The 21,807-nt window shown below is 43.4% G+C and overlaps 1 protein-coding gene across 2 annotated transcripts in view; it reads right to left on the bottom strand.

Moving 5' to 3' along the window:
• CPAP (centrosome assembly and centriole elongation protein) overlaps positions 1-21,807 on the bottom strand; it is a 58,953-nt gene that overhangs the window by 10,825 nt on the left and 26,321 nt on the right. For both annotated transcript variants that reach the window (XM_084767246.1, XM_084767245.1), the window contains exons 5-10: positions 20,999-21,113; positions 19,735-19,837; positions 18,057-19,620; positions 16,891-17,023; positions 12,625-12,790; positions 1,727-1,975 (exon numbers count right to left, since the gene is read on the bottom strand). In XM_084767246.1, the coding sequence (XP_084623372.1) occupies positions 1,727-1,975; positions 12,625-12,790; positions 16,891-17,023; positions 18,057-19,620; positions 19,735-19,837; positions 20,999-21,113 (2,330 nt within the window). The remainder of the gene's footprint in view (positions 1-1,726; positions 1,976-12,624; positions 12,791-16,890; positions 17,024-18,056; positions 19,621-19,734; positions 19,838-20,998; positions 21,114-21,807) is intronic.

Here is a 21,807-nt window from a genome sequence, read left to right as displayed (position 1 = left end):
CAAACCTACATCCTCCTCCCCTGGGTAGCAGCATCACTTTTGCCAAAATCCAACCCATCACCAAAAGAGCTAAACAACAACCCAAAACAAGAGCAATCAGTTCTGCTTCAGGTGCGAGGTCTCCTGCCCACGTGGCCCCCCACCACTGCAACCACAAACCAGCCTGTCCTGCCGTCCTAGTTTGCTTTCCATTGTTGGGATAAAGACCATGACCAAAAGCTGGGCGTGGAAGGCATCCCAATCCACGTCCATCTCTGAGAAAAGTCACAGAAGCAAGGCACAGAGATCCTGAAGGAACACTGCTTACTAGCTTCATGGCTTGCTTAAACGAGCCAGGACCACCTGCCCAGCAGTAGCCAGGCCTACAGTAGCCTGGGCCCTCCCACATTAATCGTCAAGTTAATACCGCCACCAGCTTATCTAGAGGCCAATCTGATGGAGGAATCCTCTCAACAAGATCCCCTCATTCCAGAGGGCTCTAGTGTGACCAGTCACCCCCAAGGACCTGTGGTTTCCAGCTCCCCACACCCACCCTCCGCCTCTTGCTTCCACTCTCAGGTCAAATGAGTGTGCTCCTGTTTCACCAAGAAAGGCAGAGCTTTAGGGGATGTCCCACAAGCTGCCACTATGCCTCAGCCTGGTCCCGCCAGGGCCAGCCCTCCTCTCTTTTAGGATGCTGCCCAGCTGTTCACTGCGTCCTCCTGCAGCAGTGTCCTCTTCCCTGAGCCACGTCTATGTAAAGTAACAAAGCCTTCACCCCAATCTCTTCAGCCACTGTCCCCAACTCCGCAGGGACAGCACACTCTGCCCGTATCTTCACTGTATTCTTCCCACCATCAACACTCTGAGGAAAAGGGTCTTAAATATGCTGCACAGTTCTGTGCTTGGGAATCACCTCAGCAGGTCCAGCAGGCTGCTCGCAATCTCAGGACACTATGGCAGCCTTCTCCCTCCATACCCTCTGGCTAGTCACCCGTGTCACCTGCTCTGTCACTAAGCCAGCTCTTCTTCACCAGTGCCTCACGAAACACAAATTCTGAAAGCATCAAGTGTCACCCCCAGCCTGCCCTGCCAGGGCAGCATCTCCACATGATAGCTAGGAGCCCTGCCACACGTGCACTCCATGGTGGTTTGAATGAGAACTGCCCCACAGGCTCACATATTTGAATGCTTGATCCCCAATCGGCAGACTGTTCGGGAAGCATTAGGAGGTGTGGCCTTATTAGAGGAGGTATGTCACTGGGGACAGGATTTGAGGTTTCAAAGGTCCATACCACTCCCAATGAGTCTACCTCTTGCTTGAGAATAAGAACGGAAGCCCTTTCCCGCTCCTCAAGCACCATGCCTGCCTGCCACCTTGCTCGCCACCATGGTACTCATGGACTCTTAGCCCTGCGACCATGAGTCCCACATTAAATGCTTTCTTTTATAAGTTTCTTTGGTCACGGTGTTTTGTTAGAGCAACAGAAAACTAAGACAAGTAGTTAGTAACTAGCATCAAATTTCCCTCCCTGAATAATAAGAGTTTACACTGGAAGTACACTGCTTTTGCCTTGTGCAATTATCAGCTGGGCCACCTGAGCTTTCAGTCTGTGGCAGTCAGTCATCCTGGAGCTGTGTATCACTAACTTCCCACCCTCTGGATCCGCCATCCCATTTCCTGCCTTTATGAGTATAAACAGTAGCCATCACCCTGATATGGCAAAACCAGCTCCCCCAAACCTACCACGGACATGGGCTGAGCCTTTTTTGTTGCTGTCCCATAGCGGCAGGCTTCAGGGCTGCTCTCCATAGCTGCCGCTCTCTTCCAGGCATCCAGTCGGAACCTTTCCATTACTTTTATCTCTTCTCGGAGGTCTGTATTCTCTTTGACTAGCATTTCTATCTGGCTTCTGAGGCGACCCTGTGCACTTGACCATTTTGTTTCCTTCCTTTTCAAGTCTTCCTGTAAATCTGTTATTTGCTGTTTCAAAGCCTGTTAAAAAGAAAAGGTTAGAGAATTAAAAACAATGTAATGGGAGAAGAGACACATCAATAAAACAAAATCCCAGCCCACCACAGACAGCAGGAGACGATGTCTAGTCAGTAAATGGCACTGGGTTTTTCAGGAGCTGGGATATGGAGGTCAGCTCAGTGCTCACCTTATTCTGTCACCTGTGAATCAGAAGCCTGGAGAAAGCAGAGGCAGCATCAAGTATGGCATGAGGGAATGCAACCTAACCTAACCACTAACCAAAACGGGTAAAGAAAAAAATGGCATGAATTCTTGGACAGAAGTAGACTTGAGCTAAAGAGAAGGCTGAATCCAAAGTCACAGACCGGCCCTGAAATCCATGGGTGAGGATGTTAACTCAACTGACTGCTCCCAGTCAGTTCCAAATTAAATCCCTTGTTCAACACCCACCCCTTCTCACTACTGTTCTTGACTAGTCTTTAAAAAAGAAAAAATAATAATAATGAGAAGAAACCAAGATTAAGAAAATGAAGGGGATATGTGGCTCAATGGTAGGTGCTTGCCACACATGTACAGGGCCCTGGGTTTGATCCATACAACAAACAAACAGGGAGGGAGTGAGGGAGGGGTAGAGAAGGGGAAGGAAGGAAGAAGGGGAGGGAAGGAAGGAGGGAAGGAAGGGAGGAAGGGAGGAAGGAAGGAATGAAAGGGGGGCATCTCAAAGGTAGACTACTTGCCTAGGATGGAGATTCTAGGTTCAATCCCCAGGAAGGAAGATATGAGTTGTTCTGGATGGAATGAAGTGAGTGAAGAAACTCCTAACTAGCCATGTCTATGAACAAAATGCAAACGTAACACAGAAAGCAGGACTAAAGTCAGGACAGAATGTTACCCGTGATTTGAGAACTACACAAGGCAAAGAGACCAGCACGCAACACAGTCTACCAAATGTAACTGGCGGGTCATCATGCTAACTAGAAAAGCCCCAACAGCACAGTGACGGAGTTGAGCTGGGGTCACTAGGGCAAGCAGCAAAGCATGGAGAGGTCCAAGCAGCCTTCCTATCAAAGGTTTCCCCACGTACCGTGGAGATGAGTGCAGCAGGCTCCTCACAAGGCTGAGGCACGGCTCTCATGGCTGCCTGATTCATGTTAGTACCTCTAACTACTTCATAAAATTGAAAGAGAAGGAACACTGTAAAATTCATTCTGTAAAACCAGTATTACTATGATACCAAAACCCATACAAGTACACAACAAAATCCTCATGTCTGTACTTTCATGCCCATCCTGGGGATTTCAGCATACTCCGTGCTAAAGGTTAAACCCTGGGAGTTGAGTACGGTAGGCAAGTGCTGAGTTATACCCTCAGCCTTAAAAATTCTCAAAGTATATGTAGACCAAATTAAATAATACATTAAAACTATACAACATGAACAGGCTGATCTCATTCCAGGGACACAGAGATGGTTAAACATGCAGACTGGCAAGTGCAATACAATACATAAACAGAATCAGGGAGAGAAACCACATGATCATCCCAATGAGTAGATACAGAAAGCCATTGACAATGTTCAGTATCCCTTCATAATAACAGCCCTGGAGAAACTAGGAACAGACGGCTAGATCAAGAAGGCAAGAGAAATGAAAGTGATACAAACAAGGAAGAAATCCAACTGCCCCTATGGGTAGATAATATAGATCTATACTTAAAAACTCCCAACTCTCTACACCCTCAGCTCTGATGCTTTCAGCAGATACAGTCAATATACAAAAATCACTAATTAGCTAATATATTAAATCACATTCACTAATGCAAACATGACCGAAATCAGAACGACAACCTCAGTTATAATAGCTTTAAAATATATATACATCAAATTCTTAGGACTAAGTCTAACCAGTGAGATGAAAGTCCTCTATAGTGAAAACTAAAACACTAAAACAAACAAAGATTAAGACACGGAAGAATAAGATGACTTCCTACACTCATGCATCACCAGAATATATTGCAAAATGTCTGGACTACCAAAAGCTACATTCAGATTCAGTGTAGTTCCCAACAACAGTATTCACAGATTAAAAAACAACAACAACAACAAAACTTTAAAATGCATATGAAAGTACAAAGACACCCCCCCTCCCACCTACCGCCCCCCCCCCCCCCGCCAAAAAAAAAATCCTAGACCCAAGAGCCATGCTGGAGGTACCATAGTACCTGATTTCATACACCAGACCTATGTGATCAGGAACTGGTACAAAACAGACACAGAGCCGGGCGTGGTGGCGCACGCCTATAATCCCAGCACTCGGGACACAGAGGCAGGCAGATCTCTGTGAGTTCAAGGCCAGCCTGGTCTACAAAGCAAGTCCAGGACAGCCAAGGCTACACAGAGAAACCCTGTTTCGAAAAAAAAAAAAAAAAGAAAACCGGACACTGACTAGAACAGTTAATTCTATACAACTATAACTACCTACACTTGAAAAGGCATCAAAAACACACTTTGGGAGCAATTAAGATGACCAAAGTTCCACATGACGGAAGGAAGTCCTGCAAGTTGTCCGATGGACTCCACATGCTTTCTGGCATGCACGCACACACGCACCCACGCTAATGTAATGTAATAAAAAAATTTTAATGAGGAAAAACAGTAAAGAAAGGTAAATTGAAGTGCTCAAAGCAAGTGTGAGATAAAGATTTTGTTCATCTTTTTATACATTTATAATGGAAATATATATTACCTTACCTTTTTCAAAGGAAAGAAATGTTTATAGAGTGCATGAAAAAGAAGCTGAGGTGGCCAGCAACTAAAAAGGACGTCCACACTCTATATCTCTTTTTAGGAGAGGATTTTTATTCGCGTATCAAGATCTAGTCTGCTACATATAATAAACTAATGAGCCAGTACTTTCCCCTACTTAAGATAATAGAACAAATACCTAGAGGACTAAGTACAGTGCTGTGCACTGTGATCCCAACGGCTCAGGATATGGCAGTCGGGCTCTCAAAGCTGATGTGGGCTATGTGGTGAAACCCTGTCTTAAAAATGAATATAATTCAAAGCCAGCCTGGTCTACAAAGTGAATCCAGGACAGCCACGGCTACACAGAGGAAAAAAAAAAAGAATAAGGGGATCCAAGATGGCAGCGCCAACCACACACAGTGTCTGATCAGCAGGATAGAACCTAGGGACTGGGCTGGGAGCTATAGACCTGGAGAGCCCTAGATAAGAGGGGTCCACAGAGTGTAGAGCACAGGTGGGTCTGGCTTCAGGCCATCTAACTGGTCCACAGAGGACACGTGTCCAGTCCCCAGAGACTGGCTGCATACCCACCTGTGAGCTGCAGCTGCACCCTGTATCTTGGTATCTGTATCTGGGACTGAACTGTCGGCTGGGAAGGGCCAGTATCTGGATCTGCTGGCCCAGGGGAGAACCCAGGAGAGCAGACGGATCTGACCTCAGACCACCCTGCCAGTCCACAGTAAGCCCGCGGGTTCTGTGGCTATAGGTAGGGTCTCCAAAGCCCAGGGCAGCCTATCGGGCTATACCTGTGCACTGTGGGTTACAGAGCACCAACATCAGTGTCTGCTGGCTGGGGCAAGGGGAAGCGGGGTAAGAGCCCAGACTGTAGATCTGAGATAGATCTGACTAGATCACCCTGCCAGTGCACGAAGGGACCAGGCGGCTGTACACTCGTTCTCAGGCTACTGCGTTGTATCCGCACTCTCCTCTCTGGCATACTGAGCCGAGGCACCACGACCTGAGCACGAATGGGCAGAAGCCTAGTCGACCGCCACAATCTAGCCAGAGGTAAACACACTCTCTGGTGGACTAAACCAAAGCACCACAGCCTGAGCCACTGCCACAAGCAAGAGGGCGGTTTCCACACTCCCTGGCCGACTGAACCGAGGACCCAGGGCCCCGGAGCCGAGGTCAGGGTCTCCAAAGCCCAGGCAAAGGCAGATAGTATCTACACTATCTCGGATTGAACCTTGGGCTGCGGAACACCAGCACCAGCCTCTGCTGGCCCAGTAAGGAGCCCAGGGTGTGGAGCAAAGTCACCCAGAGCTGAAACCAGGTCACTTGCCTGATCCAGAGAAGGGTTCCCTGATCCACACAGATGAGGAGTCTCACCAACAAACTGCACTGAACAACCAGTGAAGGACACCAGAAACTACCTCCCAACATCAGAAACAATAAGATGACCAAAGGTCAGGGTAAAAACACAAACAACAAAAGCCAAAACAATATGGCGTCTCCAGATCCCAGTCATCCCAAAGATTCAACCCTGGGAACTCAAACACAACTGAAGCACAGGAAAGTGACCTCAGATCCTTCATGATGAAGATGATAATGGAGGAAATAAAATCCGAAAAACAAATAAAAGAAGATGCAACTAAACAGCCTGAGGACCTTAGAGAGGCCATGACAGAAGCCTATTGAGAGGAAATGAACAAATCACTGGAAGAAATTCAAGAAAATGCAATCAGATGATGGAAATCAATAAAACAGTCCAAGATTTGAAGTTGAAAATGGAAACAATGATAAAAGCACAGACAGACAAAAGTCAGGAGTGAGAGAACCTGGAGAAGAAAACAGGAACTGCAAAGTTAAGCTTCCCTAACAGAATTCAAGAGATGGAGGAAGGAACCTGGAGTATAGAAGATACAATAGAAGAATTTGATGCAACCATCAAAGAAAATGTTGAATCTGAACAATTCCAGACACAAAACATCCAAGAAATCAAGGACAGCATAAAAAGACGAAACTAAGGATAACAGGATGAAGGAAAGAGAATACCCCCTGCTCCAAGGCCCAGAAAATATTTTCAACAAAATCATAGAAGAAAATGTCCACAATTTAAAGAAAGAGATGCATATAAACATACAAGAGGCCTACAGAACACCAAATAGAATAGACCAGAAAAGAAAACCCTCTTGCCACATAATAATCAAAACACAAAATGTACAGAACAAAGAAAAAATATTAAAAGCAGCAAGGGAAAATGGCCAAGTAACATATAATGGCAAACCGATCAGACTTACACCCGACTTCTCAGCAGAGACCATAAAAGCCAGAAGGGCCTGGGCAGAGGTCCTGCAAACCCTGAAAGACCACAGATGCCAGTCTAGACTACTATACCCAGCGAAAATTTCAATAACCATAGATAGAGAAAACAAGATATTCCATGACGAAAACAAATTTAAACAGTACCTATCCACAAATACAGCCCTACAGAAGTTACTAGAAAGAAAACTCCAAGCCAAAGTAACAAACTACAACCAGAACAACACAGGGAATAGATAACTTCACTGTGGCAAAACATAACCAGACAAGCACACAAACACTCTACCACAACTAACATCAAAATCATGGGACTTAACAATCACTGGTCATTAATATCTCTCAACATCAATGGTCTCAACTCTCCATAAAAAGACACAGACTAACTAAATGGATGCATAAACAAGACCACATGTTCTTCTGCATTCAAGAAACACATCTCAGTCACAATGATAGACATTACCTTAGGGTAAAAGGCTGGAAAAAGCTGTTCCAAGCAAATGGGCACAAGAAGCAAGCTGGTGTAGCTATTCTAATATCTAATAAAATACTTTCAACCAAAATTAAAACAGATGAGGAAGGACACTTCATACTCATCAAAGGAAAATTCAACCAAGATGGCATCACAATTCTGAACATCTACACTCCCAACACAAGGGTAATCACATTTGTAAAAGAAATATTAATAAAGCTTAAACCACACATCGATCCCTACACATTAATAGTAGGAGACTTCAACACCCCAATTTCACCAAAGGTTAGGTCAATGAAACAAAAGCTAAACCGAGAAATAGTAACACTAACTGATGTCATGAATCAAATAGATCTAACAGATTTCTACAGAACTTTGCACCCAAATAAAAAAGATTATACCTTCTTCTCAGCACCTCATGGAACCTTCTCAAAAATTGAACATATAGTAGGACACAAAGCAAATGGAAACTAAACAACTCTCTATTCAGTGACAACTGAGTCAGAGAAGAAATAAAGAAATTAGGGACTTCCTAAAATTCAATGAAAAAGAAGGTACAACATACCCAAATTTAGGGGACACATTGAAAGCAGTGCTAAGAGGAAAGTTCATAGCATTAAGTGCCTTTATAAAGAGATTGGAAACATCTCATCTAGGCAACTAAACGACACATGTGGAAGTCCTAGAAAAAAAAAGAAGCAAAAACACCCAACAGGAGTAGATGGCTAGAAATAATCAAACTCAGGGCTGAAATCAATAAATTAGAAACAAAGAAAACAATTCAAAGAATCCACAAAACCAAGAGCTAGTTCTTTGAAAAAAATCAACAAGATAGACAAACCGTTAGCCAAACTAACTAAAAGGTAGAAAGACAGTATCCAAATCAACAAAATCAGAAATGAAAACGGAGACATAACAACAGACACCGAAGAAATACAAAGAATCAGGTCCTACTTCAAAAGTCTATATGCCACAAAATTTGAAAATCTAAAGGAAATGGACAATTTTCTTAATGGATTCCACTTGCCAAAACTGAATCAAGATCAGATAAGCAAATTAAATAGTCCTATTTCTCCTACAGAAATAAAAGCAGTCATCAAAAGTCTCCCAATCAAAAACAAGCCCAGGTCCAGATGGTTCCAGCGAAGAATGCTACCAGACCTTCAAAGAAGAGCTAATACCGATACTCTTCAAACTATTCCACAAAATGGAAATGGATGGAACATTACCGAACTCATTTTATGAGGCCACAGTCACCTTGATACCTAAACCTCACAAAGACCCAACAAAGAAAGAGAATTTCAGACAAATTTGTTATGAACATTGATGCAAAAATACTCAATAAAATGCTTGCAAAACAAATCCAAGAACACATCAAAGATATCATTCACCATTACCCAGCAGGCTTCATCCCAGGCATGCAGGGTTGGTTCAATATGCAGAAATCTATCAATGTAATCCACCATATAAACAAACTCCTTAGATACCAAAAAAGCATTTGACAAAATCCAGCACCCATACATGTTTAAAGTCTTGGAGAGATCAGGGATTCAAGGCACATACCTAAACAATAAAGGCTATATACAGCAAGGCAATAGCCAACATCAAATTAAATGGAGAGAAACTCAAGAAATTTTCACTAAAATCAGGGACTAGACAAGAATGTCCATTCTCTCCATATCTCTTCAATTTAGTTCTTGAAGTTCTAGATAGAGCAATAAGACAACAAAAGGAGATCAAGGGGATCCACATCAGAAAGGAAGTCAAATTATCCCTATTCACAGATGATATGATAGTGTACATTAGTGACCCCCAAAATTCCACCAGAGAACTCCTACAGCTGATAAACACCTTCAGCAAAGTGGCTGAATAAAAAATCAACTCAAAAAAGTCAGTAGCCTTCCTATATACAAATGACAAGCGTGCTGAGAAAGAAATTAGGGAAACTACATCCTTTACAATAGCCACAAGTAAAATAAAGTATCTAGGTGTAACTCTAACCAAGCAAGTGAAAGACTTGTATGAAAAAAACTTCAAGTCTCTGAAGAAGGAAATTGAAGATGATATCAGAAGATGAAAAGATCTCCCTTGTTCGTGGGTTGGAAGAACTAACATAGTAAAACTGCCCATCTTACCAAAAGCAATATACAGATTCAATGTAATCCCTATCAAAATACGTACACAATGTTTTAAAGACCTTGAAAGATCAATTCTCAACTTCATATGGAAAAACAAAAAACCCAGAATAGCTAAAACAATCCTGTACAATAAAAGATCCTCCAGAGGAATCGCCATACCTGATCTCAAGCTGTAGAGCAACAGTAATAAAAACAGCATGGTACTGGCACAGCAACAGGCTAGTTGATCAATGGAATCAAATCGAAGACCCAGAAATAAATCCACACACCTATGGACAATTGATTTTTGACAAAGAAGCCAAATCTATTCAATGGAATAAGGATAGCATCTTCAAAAAATGGTGCTGGTCTAACTGGATGTCTACATGTATAAAAATGCAAGTAGATACATATTTATTTATCACCATGCAAAAAACTCAAGTCCAAGTGGATTAAAGACCTCAACATAAAACCAGACACACTAATTCTGTTAGAAGAAAAAGTGGGGGAAAGCCTTGAACTCATTGGCACAGGAGACAACTTCCTGAACAGAACACCAATAGCCTCTGCAGTCAACAATGAATAAATGGAACCTCATGAGGCTGAGAAGCTTCTGTAAGGCAGAAGACACTGTCAGCAGAACAAAGTCACAGGCTACAAATGGGGAAAAGATCTTCACCAACCCTACATCTGACAAAGGCCTAATATCTAAAATATATAAAGAACTCAAGAAATTAAACACCACCAAACCCAATAACCCAATTAAGAAGTGGGGTTCAGAGCCAAACAGAGAATTCCCAACAAGGAATATTGAATGGCTGAGAAACAAAGAAATGTTCAACGTCTTTAGTCATCAGGGAAATGCAAATCAAAACAACTCTGAGATTCCATCTTACACCAGTCAGAATGGCTAAGATCAAAACTCAAGTGACAGCACATGCTGGTGAGGTTATGGAGAAATGGGAACACTCATTCATTACTGGTGGGAGTGCAAACTTGCACAACCACTTTGGAAATCAATCTGGTGCTTTCTCAGAATATTGGGAATAGAGCTACCTAAAGACCCAGGTTGGAATATACTCAAAAGATACACAATCACACAACAAGGACATTTGCTCAACTATGTTCATAGCAGCCTTATTTGTAATAACCAGAAACTGGAAACAACCTAGATGTCCCTCAGTAGAAGCATGGATAAAGAAACTGTGGTACATTTACACTATGGAATATTACTCAGCTATTAGAAACAAGGAAATCTTGAATTTTGCAGGGAAATGGATGGAACTAGAAATGATCATCCTGAGTGAGTTAACCCAGACCCAGAAAGACACACATGGTATATACCCACTTATAACTGGACACTAGCCCACCACGGATGTCCTCTGAGTGACTTCACTCAGTGGGGGATTGGGACAGATGCTGGGACTTCATATTGGGACTCCAGGTGAGAGAGGTGTGGGAAAATGGGGAGATAAAAGGACCCAGAGGGTTCTGGAACCCTACAAGAAGACCATCAAGGCTGGCCAATCTGGACCCAGGGGGACCTGCACTATCTACTGTACCAACCAAGGACAATGCATGCAGTGAACGTAGACCCCCCTATTCAGATCTAGCCAGTGGATAACACATTCTCCACAGTTGTGTGGAGAGTCAGGGCTGACACTGACATGAACTCTGCTGCCCCCTTTTTGACCATTCCCCTTGGTGGGGAGGCCTGGTGGCATTTAGAGGAAGGATAAGCAGGCTACCAGGATGAGACCTGATACGCTGTGATCATATGGTGGGGGAGGCAGTTTCCTTCTGTCACAGACCTAGGGGAGGGGAATAGGGTAAAGGAGGGAAGAAGGGGGGAATGAGAAGATACAAGTGAGGGGATAACAATCGGGGTGTAATCTAAATAAATTACTTAAATAAAAAAATTTTTAATAAATAAAACCATCAGCAATATGTGGTATGTGCTAATTAACGCTGAGGTATGCAGAGAATGACATCGCCCTAAGGTGCTTAGCAACATGGGAAAGAAGGACACAAAGGTGGAAGCCACAGCGCTCGTCTGAAAAGAATGGAAAACAGAAAGTGAGCTCACACTGTATGCAGGAAGTAGCAGACAATGTGTCAAACTGTGCTGTTGATAAGCTGAGGCTTTTAACATAAAGTCTAATATATCTACTCTTGGTTTTGAACCTATCCAAATGAGTTTCCTTAGAAAGCTTTGCATGTGTCTATGCACAGATACAGTCATCTGGTTTCCCCTAGGTTTACAGGTGTTCATGGAGGTGGACGGACAGCTCAGCTGTTAGGAGCACTGGCTGCTCTTCCAGAAGACCTGGGTTAGATTCCCAGCACCCACGGGTGGCTCACAACCATCTATAACTCTAGTCCCAGGAGATGACACCTTTTTCTGATCTCCAGGGCACTTCACATAGGCAATGCACACATATATACATGCAGACTCTATACATGTAAAAAATATAATAGTTTTTAAAATGCATTCGTTCTTTTTAACTTCTACTTTCCTCTGATCGTGCCCGTGTCCACCTCTAAGATGACTAGAACCATATTTGTCCTATCTTTTTGTAAATTTTGGAACTAAACCTCTACTTAGCATACGGTCAAAACGACAGCAGCACACTGGGCTGGTGCACATCCAAGTCCTCGCTCCTCGGTTCCCCAGGGTCCCCGCAGCACTGTCATGAGTAACAGACTGGTAACTGTCTCTCAGATGGTAAAGACGTTGTGTAACAGACACCCTGGTAACTGTCTCTCAGATGGTAAAGACGTTGTGTAACAGACACCCTGGTAACTGTCTCTCAGATGGTAAAGACGTTGTGTAACAGGCACCCGTTTCTCTCCCTACCCTCCCCCTTCTTGAGACAGAGTTTCACTCTGCAGCCTTTTCTACCTCAGCCTTCTAGGGGCTGGAATCACACTTTCTTCCTGACATATCAAGCACCTCTCATGGGGTTCTTCCGAGTTCCCCATCTTTATTCACCCTGGGTGGGGCAGAGGCAGGTACCTGTGTTTCCTCCCGCTCCCTCTTATCCGGGAACGCTCTCGCAGCCGCTGTGTACTTCTCAAAGACCTTGCGCTCCTTTTGTAGTTTCCTCATCTCCTCCTTTTTATACTCTTCTATTCGAGCCAGTTCTCGTGCTTTCTGCTGCTCAAAGTCAGCAATGTCCTTCCTACAACACACAGGCCACAGTGTCATGGGGCAGTCTCAGTATATGATCCATTGTGTGCCCACATGGCATCCAGCTTTATTCCTAGCACTGGGTGGCTGAGGGCAGATACAGGATGCCCTGAGTACAGGAAGACTCAGCAGCAGCCTGAGCAATGCAGTGAGACCCTCTGTTGCAAAACTAAACAAAAAAGTTGAGTTATAATCCCCAGTGCTCAAAATAATTAATTAATTAAAATGAAATCAATGTCATCAAAATGGAAGCCAGAGCCAGCATGAGAATTACTGATCCAGGTGAATCTACCTACAATCCACTGGCCTCAAAGGTTAGCCAGCTCACTTTCCCTAACATTCATTAACAAGCATCTACTAGGTGCCCACTGTGAATCTCGGTGGTGGAACACCACAGCATCTACCTTGCAATGGGAAAAACCAATACTAATAGGGCCAACAAGATGGCTCAGCAGGTGAAAGGTCTTGTTGCACAAATGTAAAAATGTTTAAAATGTAATAAAGCTACACAGAAAAACCTATCCAAAAAAACAAAAAGAAAAAAAACAGGAATTCCCGAAATTTGTGGACAAATGGGTTGAACTAGAAATGATCATAATGAGTGAGTTAACCCAGAAGCAGAAAGAGTTCAATGGTATATACTCACTTATATCTGGACACTAGCCCAAGGGGTATGTCCCATGAAAGTCTTCACTTACCAGGAAACTGGGACAGAGGGGAGGACATCCTATTGGGACTCTAGGTGAGAGAAGCATGGGAGAATGGGGAAATAGAAGGATCCAGAGGGTCCTAGAAACCTACAAGAACATTATGATGGGCGTATCTGGGCCCAGGGGTCCTGCTCAAGCTATGGCACCAGCCAAGGACAATACGTGCAATAAACTTCAAACCCCTACCCAGATCTAGCCAGTGGACAGGACATTCTTCACAGTTGAGTGGAGAGTGGGGACTGACTTTCACATGAACTCTGGTGCCCCATATTTGACCACGTCCCCTGGATGGGGAGGCCTAGTGGCACTCAGAGGAAGGATAACAGGCTACCAAGAAGAGACTTGAGCATATACAGGGGAAGGAGGTCCCCCTCAGTCACAGTCATAAGGGAGGGGAGGAGGGGGAAAATGGGAGGGAGGGAGGAATGGGAGGATACAAGGAATGGAATAACAATTGAGATGTAATATGAATAAATTAATAAATATATATACATATATATATATACATAATAAAATAAAAAAATAGTGCTTTTTTTCCAGCATAGTTGGGTAAATATTCCCTGACCTCCAAATTTGTTTAATTTTTTAAATTTTCAATTTTTAAAAAATTTTATATACGAAGTATATAGTGCTGTGTCCGTTTTTAATGCTAAAAGCCCATTTTAAACATTACTTTCTAGTCATATATGGCAAACAACAAATGTACCCAACTTTACCTCAAAAGTAGTGTTTTATTTTAATGCTGTGTTAAAAAGCTGGAGAGATGGCTCAGAGGTTAAGAGCACTGGCTGCTCTTCCAGAGATCCTGAGTTCAATTCCCAGCAACCACATGGTGGCTCACAACCATCTATAATGTGATCTGATGCCCTCTTCTGGTGTGCAAGTATATATGCAGGCAGAGCAATGTACATACAATTAACTAATTAATTAAATTTTAAAATGCTGTGTTAATACCGTTCAATGTTATTTTTGCTACTGTCCTTTTCCAAGGTATTTTAAAGTAACTTAAAACAACATACTGTTCTTTTTATTAAATTTTCTTCCAAAGGATCTTTGAGAAAATAATAATGAATTTGGAAGGTTATATAAAGTGTCTCTGAACCATTCCAATTGTTCTCAGAGTACAACAAAACAAGCTAATGTATCACAGCAAAGCTGGGGTTTTTTGGTTTCAGTTTTGAAGACAGGGTTTCTCTGTGTATCCCTGCCTGTCCTGGACTCACTCTGTAGACCAGGCTGGCCTTGAACTCACAGCGATCTGCCTGCCTCTGCTTCCTAAGTGCTGGCATTACAGGCATGCGCCACCATGACGCCTGGCTCAGCAAGGCTGGTTTAAGCTCAGCTCTTCATGTATCAGCTTCCTTTCATGTTTCTCACTAGACTCAAATCGGGACAATGTTAAGAAATGAACTCGTGATCACATGGCTGATTCAGGTGCTAGTCCTGAGGTATAATGGTACTAACACACCAGGCACAGAGTCACCCATGATATTGTTGGTTTTGTTGGTTTTAGGGAGAAAAAATGAAGTGACAGGCTAGGAGGAAAAAAAGTGAAAACAAAAAACTCAAAAATTTCAGTCAAGTGAAGATCATGATTTGCAAAAGGAGACACCACAAGATTGGTGAAAAGCCACACAGATCCTCTGAATTCATGTAGAGTATTTGATTAAATTATTTGTGAGTTTTGAGGCTCAGTTTTAGTGTTATAATGACTTATAAAATACAGATCATTTTATCAAAAATATTTATATATTGTTACATAGATTGCTTTTGCCCTTGGTAACTGCCAACATAAAACCTGGATCCCAGCCGGACATGGTAGCACACTCCTGTAATCCGAGCACTTGGGAGGCAGAGGCAGGTGGATCACTGTGAGTTCGAGGCCAGCCTGGTCTACAAAGTGAGTCCAAGACAGCCAAGGCTACACAGAGAAACCCTGTCTCAGGAAAAAAAAAAAATTGATCCCCTGGCCTAAAATGTACAAATGCACTTTAATGTAAATGCTAGAATTGGAGGTGTCTGCTTGGCCACTGTACATAGCAATCAAGTGGTGAAATGAAACAGGACACCTACATACAACTCGGAACATTACAACTTGCACATACATATGTATGTATACTATGATAATCACTATGATTTAACAAAATAGAGTTCCCTTCTATAGCAGACACAAGAACAAGATGACTAGGTTGAGGTAAGTGTGGAATGCATGTCAATAAAGGGTTAATCAGGCTCATTGATTTTTGACGATCTGACTAAATATCCTCGGGTGTTTAGACTTTGGGAATGCATACAGTTAGCAAAATGCCTGGGTTCCTAGCTGATCAGAAACTATATATTAAATAAATGCTAATGTTCTGAGCCACCACACCCAGCTTTCTTGGTTTATTTACTTTTGGTTTTTGTTTGTTTGTTTGTTTGTTTGTTTTGGGGGTACTAGAGACTGAACTCAGGGCCTCACATTTGGATATTCAATCACTGGCCAGTTTTGGCTGCATTGGAAGATGAAGACAAAGATGAAGATGGAGGAGGAGGAGATAAAGACAAAGACAAGAAGGAAAAAGATAAGGAAGAAGAGGAGGAGGAGGAAAAAGAGAGGAAGGGGAGGGTAGGTACTGACTGACTACATAGAATCTGACACAAAGAAGAAAATACTGTGTAAGGATAAAAACAACAGAGAAAGCGGCCATGTGACCCATGTGACCCAGAGGCAGAGCTCTCAGTGATGCTCTTGCCAACCAAGGACACTAAGGGCTGCCTGCAGCCACCAGAAGGTAAACAGGTAACAGCCCAACTGGTGGCCTGGACTTCAGCCTTCCAGCTTCTAGAACACAAATTTCTACTGCTACCCAAGTCACACTGCTTTCTTACAACCGCCCTGGGAAACGAATATGCTGGTAGTTACCACTGGGTTCATAACTAAAATGGATTTTTTAAATTTCAACTTACCATCTTACCACTAAGAATTTTCCTTTAATCTATTTGACTAAACTAGGTCATTTTATTTGAGTATAATCAGAATTTTGAGACAGGGTCTCATCTAATCCAGGCTGGTCTGGAATACACCATCTAGGTGAGGGTGACCTTAAGCTTCCGATCCTCCTGCTCTCACCACCCAAATCCTGGGGCTACAGGCGTGTGGTGCCACACCTCACCTGCATGGGTGCTGGGGACCCAAACCCAGGACTCTTAATGCATGGAAGGTAGGCAGTGTAGCAACTAAGCCATGTCCCCTCAAGTGAAAATATGTTGACATAACAGAAAATTTTCCTCCTTTTCATTTATATTTGTTAAAAGTGATCAAAACTTTGGACATAATCTCAAAGTAACAAATCATTGTGTTTTCTTATAGATTAAAAAAAATAAATAAATAAAGCCTTACCTCAATTTTTCCAAGGCACTTTCTCGTTCCATGCGAAGCTTAGCTAAAGATGTGTTCTCAGCTTTAAATTTTTCTATTTCTGATTCCAATTCAATAACTTTCTCTCTCAAAACCTGAGATCGAACACTGTCACCTGTAAACAGACCATAAATTCTGAGCCTCACAGAAGGCTACAACCAAACACTGGTTGTCTATGAACACTACACCCAAGAAGGGTTACCATTGAACCTGTGCCATCACACTACATAGGAAACAAAACTTCAGCCAGCAGAAAAGGAGGAACCAAAAGAGACCTAGCTCTCTGGGAGAAAGCAGTTTAATCTTAAGAAAAAAATCAAGGTTGGGTTGCTACATGCCTGCAATCCTCCTAGCACTCAGGAAGCAGAGGCAGGAGGATTACTCTAAGTTCAAAGCCAGTTTGGTCTAAATAGTGAGTTCCAGACCTACAAAGGTTTAATATTACAGGATTACAAGTGAAAGAAAAAAAAAAAGCAAACAAACATAAATCAAATCTTTAAAAAAAAAAAAAAGACCAGCATATCTAGAATATGACTAATTACATAAGATCTTTAAGGGATAATCAACACCCAAGCCAAAATTTAACCCTTATTATTATACAAAAGAAACACAAACTGAGCATACACTTGTAATCCTAGCACTGTGGAATTAAAGGGGAAGGGTTACAAGTTCAAAGGCAGCTTGGAGTACATAGCAAGTCCAGGGTAGCCTGGCCAAAACACACACACACACACACACACACACACACACACACACACACACACAAACACACACACACACACACAAAGAAACACACACACACACACACACACACAAAGAAACACACACACACACACACACACACACACACACACACACACACACACACAAAGAAACACACACTCCACACCTTGTCAATAATTTCTCAGTTTCAGTTCTAGCAGTCAACTACAAGCCACAAATATATCATGGAAAATTCCAGAAATTATTTTTAAATTGCATTAGGTTCTAAGTGGCAGCATGAGACACCAGTGTCATACTGCAACATCATGCTCTGTCCTGCAATTATCCATGCAACTCACAGAGTTACTCATCAGTCACTTAGCACCCGTAACAGGCTATCAGATCCCCTGCTGTAGACTGCAGTGTTTTCCTCATGCTTGACTTACCTGGTGGTTGGTCTTGACTCATGTTTAACTTGGGTTCATTTTCTAAGTGTGAGTCCAATTTTGGCTTTGGTTTCAAAGAAGGGAAGAATTTTACCATCAAGTCAGATGGAGGAGGAGAACTCCTGCTCCTGTCAGACTTGCTCAAGTCTTCTCCCCTCTTGACTGGTGCAACCTTCCTTTTTATTGTTTTGTCCAGAACGCATGCTTCACTCTTACCGGGACACTGTGTCTGGGGTGTACCGTACATGGCTTCATCTCTGAGAACACCAACATGCTCATGTAGATTCTCCTCCAAGTCTGTCCAAGATCTTTCATCATCAAAGTCAATTTTCCTCCCGTCTTGACAGGAGTGTCGTCTTGACTGCTCCGCTATGACAGACTCGTCACTGCTACACTCTTTATCAGACAGATCCAGATCAGCATCCCTCCATTTATCTTCTTGAGCCCCAGTGTCCCTAAAAGGACCTTTACCATCACACGCTTGTGGACTGTCCTCTCTGTTGCTGAAGACCCTCTCCCCAGACTCAGTGGACGGTTTTATGGTGACATCAAGCTCCTCCTCAGAGTCAGTGCTGCTGTTGCTGTTGGCAGCGCCATCATCACTTGCATCCCATCGGCTCTGGTTTTCAGAAGTGCTGGTCTGGAAGGCTTTCTTACTAGGTTTACAAGACAGTTCCCTCAAACCATCAGGTGACCCTGAGCCCCGTGACAAGAGCATGGCCTGACCCTCACTGCGCTCACCGTGAGCACCGGGATCCACCTGATGTACCTTGTCCTGTTGCACGGCTTTGACAGGAGTAGAAGACATCCTGCGGCCTGTGTGGATCTGCTGGTCCCTTTCTAAGATTCTCAGTACAAAGGAGGAATTACTAGAAAATGATATTTCATCAGCAGCCCGTTCCAAAAATAAAAATTCATCTAATTCCAAGTTTTCCTTTTCTTTTTCTAGTTCCCAATTCTCTAATTTTTTCTGAAGAGAAATGTCAAGGGATGATTCTGTCTCTTTCTGTATCTCACTCCGGCTCTTGGAGGCCACACAGGCAACTGGCTCTGTGGAAAGAGGAAGTCTGTCTGTCCCCTGTGCTTTATTCCAAACCTTGTACCCAGGGTCACAGGACTTTAAACATGCAGGTATGTTTTCCTTATTATTAGCTTGCATGTTTCTTTCTGATTTGATCTCATGTCTAAATTGTCCATCACATTTCTTTCCCACCTGTGCTTTAAGTCCTGGTGGAGAGAGACTTTCCCTCGTACTGATCTTGGTCACTTTGGGTTTCTGACTGAGTGAGGCAGAAGCAGCCTTGGTTCTAGCCTTCCTGTCCTTTTTAACAGTGGGGGTCTCTGCACACAGGTCTTTGCTTATGAGAGCAGTTTTCCTCTGCAAGGGTTGTCTGTCTACTTTAAACACAGACTGCTCCTCTGCTGGGCTCTGGCTACTCATTGGTTTACTCTCTTTCCCTTTTTGAAACTTAGATTTAGCATTAGTAAACCTAGCTAATCCTTCTCCTCGCTTTAAAAATGGTTGCTTGGGTTTTGCTTTCGTTGGCGGGGGTCCTTCTGCTTCCTAAATAAAGAGAGGAAATCCAATTAGTTCACATATGCAGGTGATCTGTTACTTGCAAAGCCAGTCATCGGTGAAGCACGCCACCCAGTCGGCAGGAACGGCGCTGAGGCTCACCTGCAGCTGCTGCTGCCGCAGCTCTTGCTCTTCCAGCCGGATCTGCTCTTCTAGGTAGTCCTCAAACGTCTGTGTCTTTTCTCTGATGGCGGCTTTGATAGGCCTGATCATAAAACAAAGTTAGCAGCACTCAGCGTACAATGTGAATATTTTATCCAGTGTGAAAACAGTTAAATACCTAAGCCCATGCTGTAAACTAATATTCTCAAGGACCATGCCAGAGTAGAGTTTAATAGCAGAGTATGGCTTCACATGTACAAGACTCTGCTCCAATCCGCATAACAAGGGGGGGAAAAAAGAAAAAACAGAGCAAGGTCTGATGACGACACATGTCAGCAACCCTAGCACTCAGGAGACAAAGCAGGAGTCACTGTGTCGAGCATGTGCACGCGCGCGCGCGCGCGCGCACACACACACACACACACACACAAAGAAAATAAAATTTAAACAAAAGACCTCTATTTAACCTTCTCCTTTAAAAATCTAATGAGATCTATAGCCCTCTCTAGCCACCCTCAAAATACAGGACTAGATAACTCTGCATAGGACTTTGGATACTAAAGAACCCTTCTGAGCTCCGTCTACTGATTGTGAACATATTCACTACATAAAGTAGCATATTCCGCCGGGCAGTGGTGGCGCATGCTTCTAATCCCAGCACTTGGGAGGCAAAGGCCAGCTATTTGAACTGTCCTATTTGTTGGGATTCAGACAGGACAGGCAGCTGAGGTGCCTATTTAACCAATGCAGACCTAGCCTCTGGATTCTCCCAGCACTCTTCAGTCCCTGCCTATTATATAGCATGGCTGTCATACCCCACCCTCTACCCTGAACGGTCCAGCCCAGGGGCCGGGCTTCCTCCCCCCAGAGGCTTCTTCACTATATAATCCAGACATTTTGCCCCCCCCCCTCGCACCTCTGCATTTCCTCTCTCCTCTTTCCCTGCATTCTTCCTGTACCCTCACCTCTCCTACGCCCACTTTTCTGTCTCCCTCTGCATGGCAACTTCCCTGACCTCCTCCTGGGAGAGGTCCCCAATAAACCTGCCTTTCTACTTGAATTGGCCCATATCATCAGCAGAGAATACCTATCACTATTTCCCAACCATGACCTCTTGCTTAACAGCAAAGAGTGGGTTACGTCATCAACCTAATGCTCTGAAGCATATTCAAGAGAAAACAAGGAAAGCACAGATCTCCTAAACATAGTGCTCAATAAGGAGAAATGCCAAGTGGTTCCGTTTCTTACTGCGTATGAGTCATACCTTTCTTCAACATTAACCACTTCTGAGGAATCCCCACGGTTTTGTAAGCTCGCATTCTTCCCTTCCTGACTCCTCCCCATCTTCTTCTCCCATCGCGGGGGCAGGAGGCCTTCTCCTAGAACCAAAGTAGGAATGACTTAACTCAAAACCTGGAGAGTAAAGGTTTCAGTTATAAGATGATCACAAGTTAAGGCAGTGAAAAGGGCCTTGGGCGTAGCTTAACGCAGAGGCCTTGCCTAGGGAGCACAAGCTATACATATGGCCCCCAGCGCCACAAAAACAAAAACAAAAGAAAGCATTTTTTAAAAGAAAAATGTAGCCAAGTAGGCTGACATACACCTAAAATCCCAGCACCTGGGAGGCAGAGACAGGAGGACCACCATAAATTTAAGGCCATTCAGAGCTAAATAGCAAGACCCTATCTCAAAAAAACAAAAGAAAAACTGTAGTATGCCAAAAAATTTAGAAAACTTAAGGATTTTTAATAAAATAATGAAAAAGCATAAAATTGCAACTAAGATAGCCAGGATATATGATATTCTTCAAGAAGCTGACCTTTAAAAAGTAGGGATGTTTGCTGGGTCCAGTATTCAGTAGGCAGAGGCAGGCGGATCTCCTGAGTTGGAGGCCAGCCTGGTCTACAACAGATCTAGTTCCAGGACAGCCAGAGAGATAACAGAGAAGCATTGCCTTGAGGGGGAAAAAAAAAAGGCGGGGGGGGGGGGGGGGGGGACGGACTGGAGAGATGGCTCAGAGGTTAAAAGCACTGGCTGCTCTTCTAGAGTTCCTGAGTTCAATTCCCAGCAACC

The sequence above is a fragment of the Acomys minous genome (genome assembly GCF_964271855.1).
Source record: "Acomys minous genome assembly, chromosome: 18".
In the NCBI taxonomy this organism is placed as follows: Eukaryota; Metazoa; Chordata; class Mammalia; order Rodentia; family Muridae; genus Acomys; species Acomys minous.
Note: the sequence above shows the minus strand (reverse complement) of the source record. Positions and strands in the feature narration are given on the sequence as shown.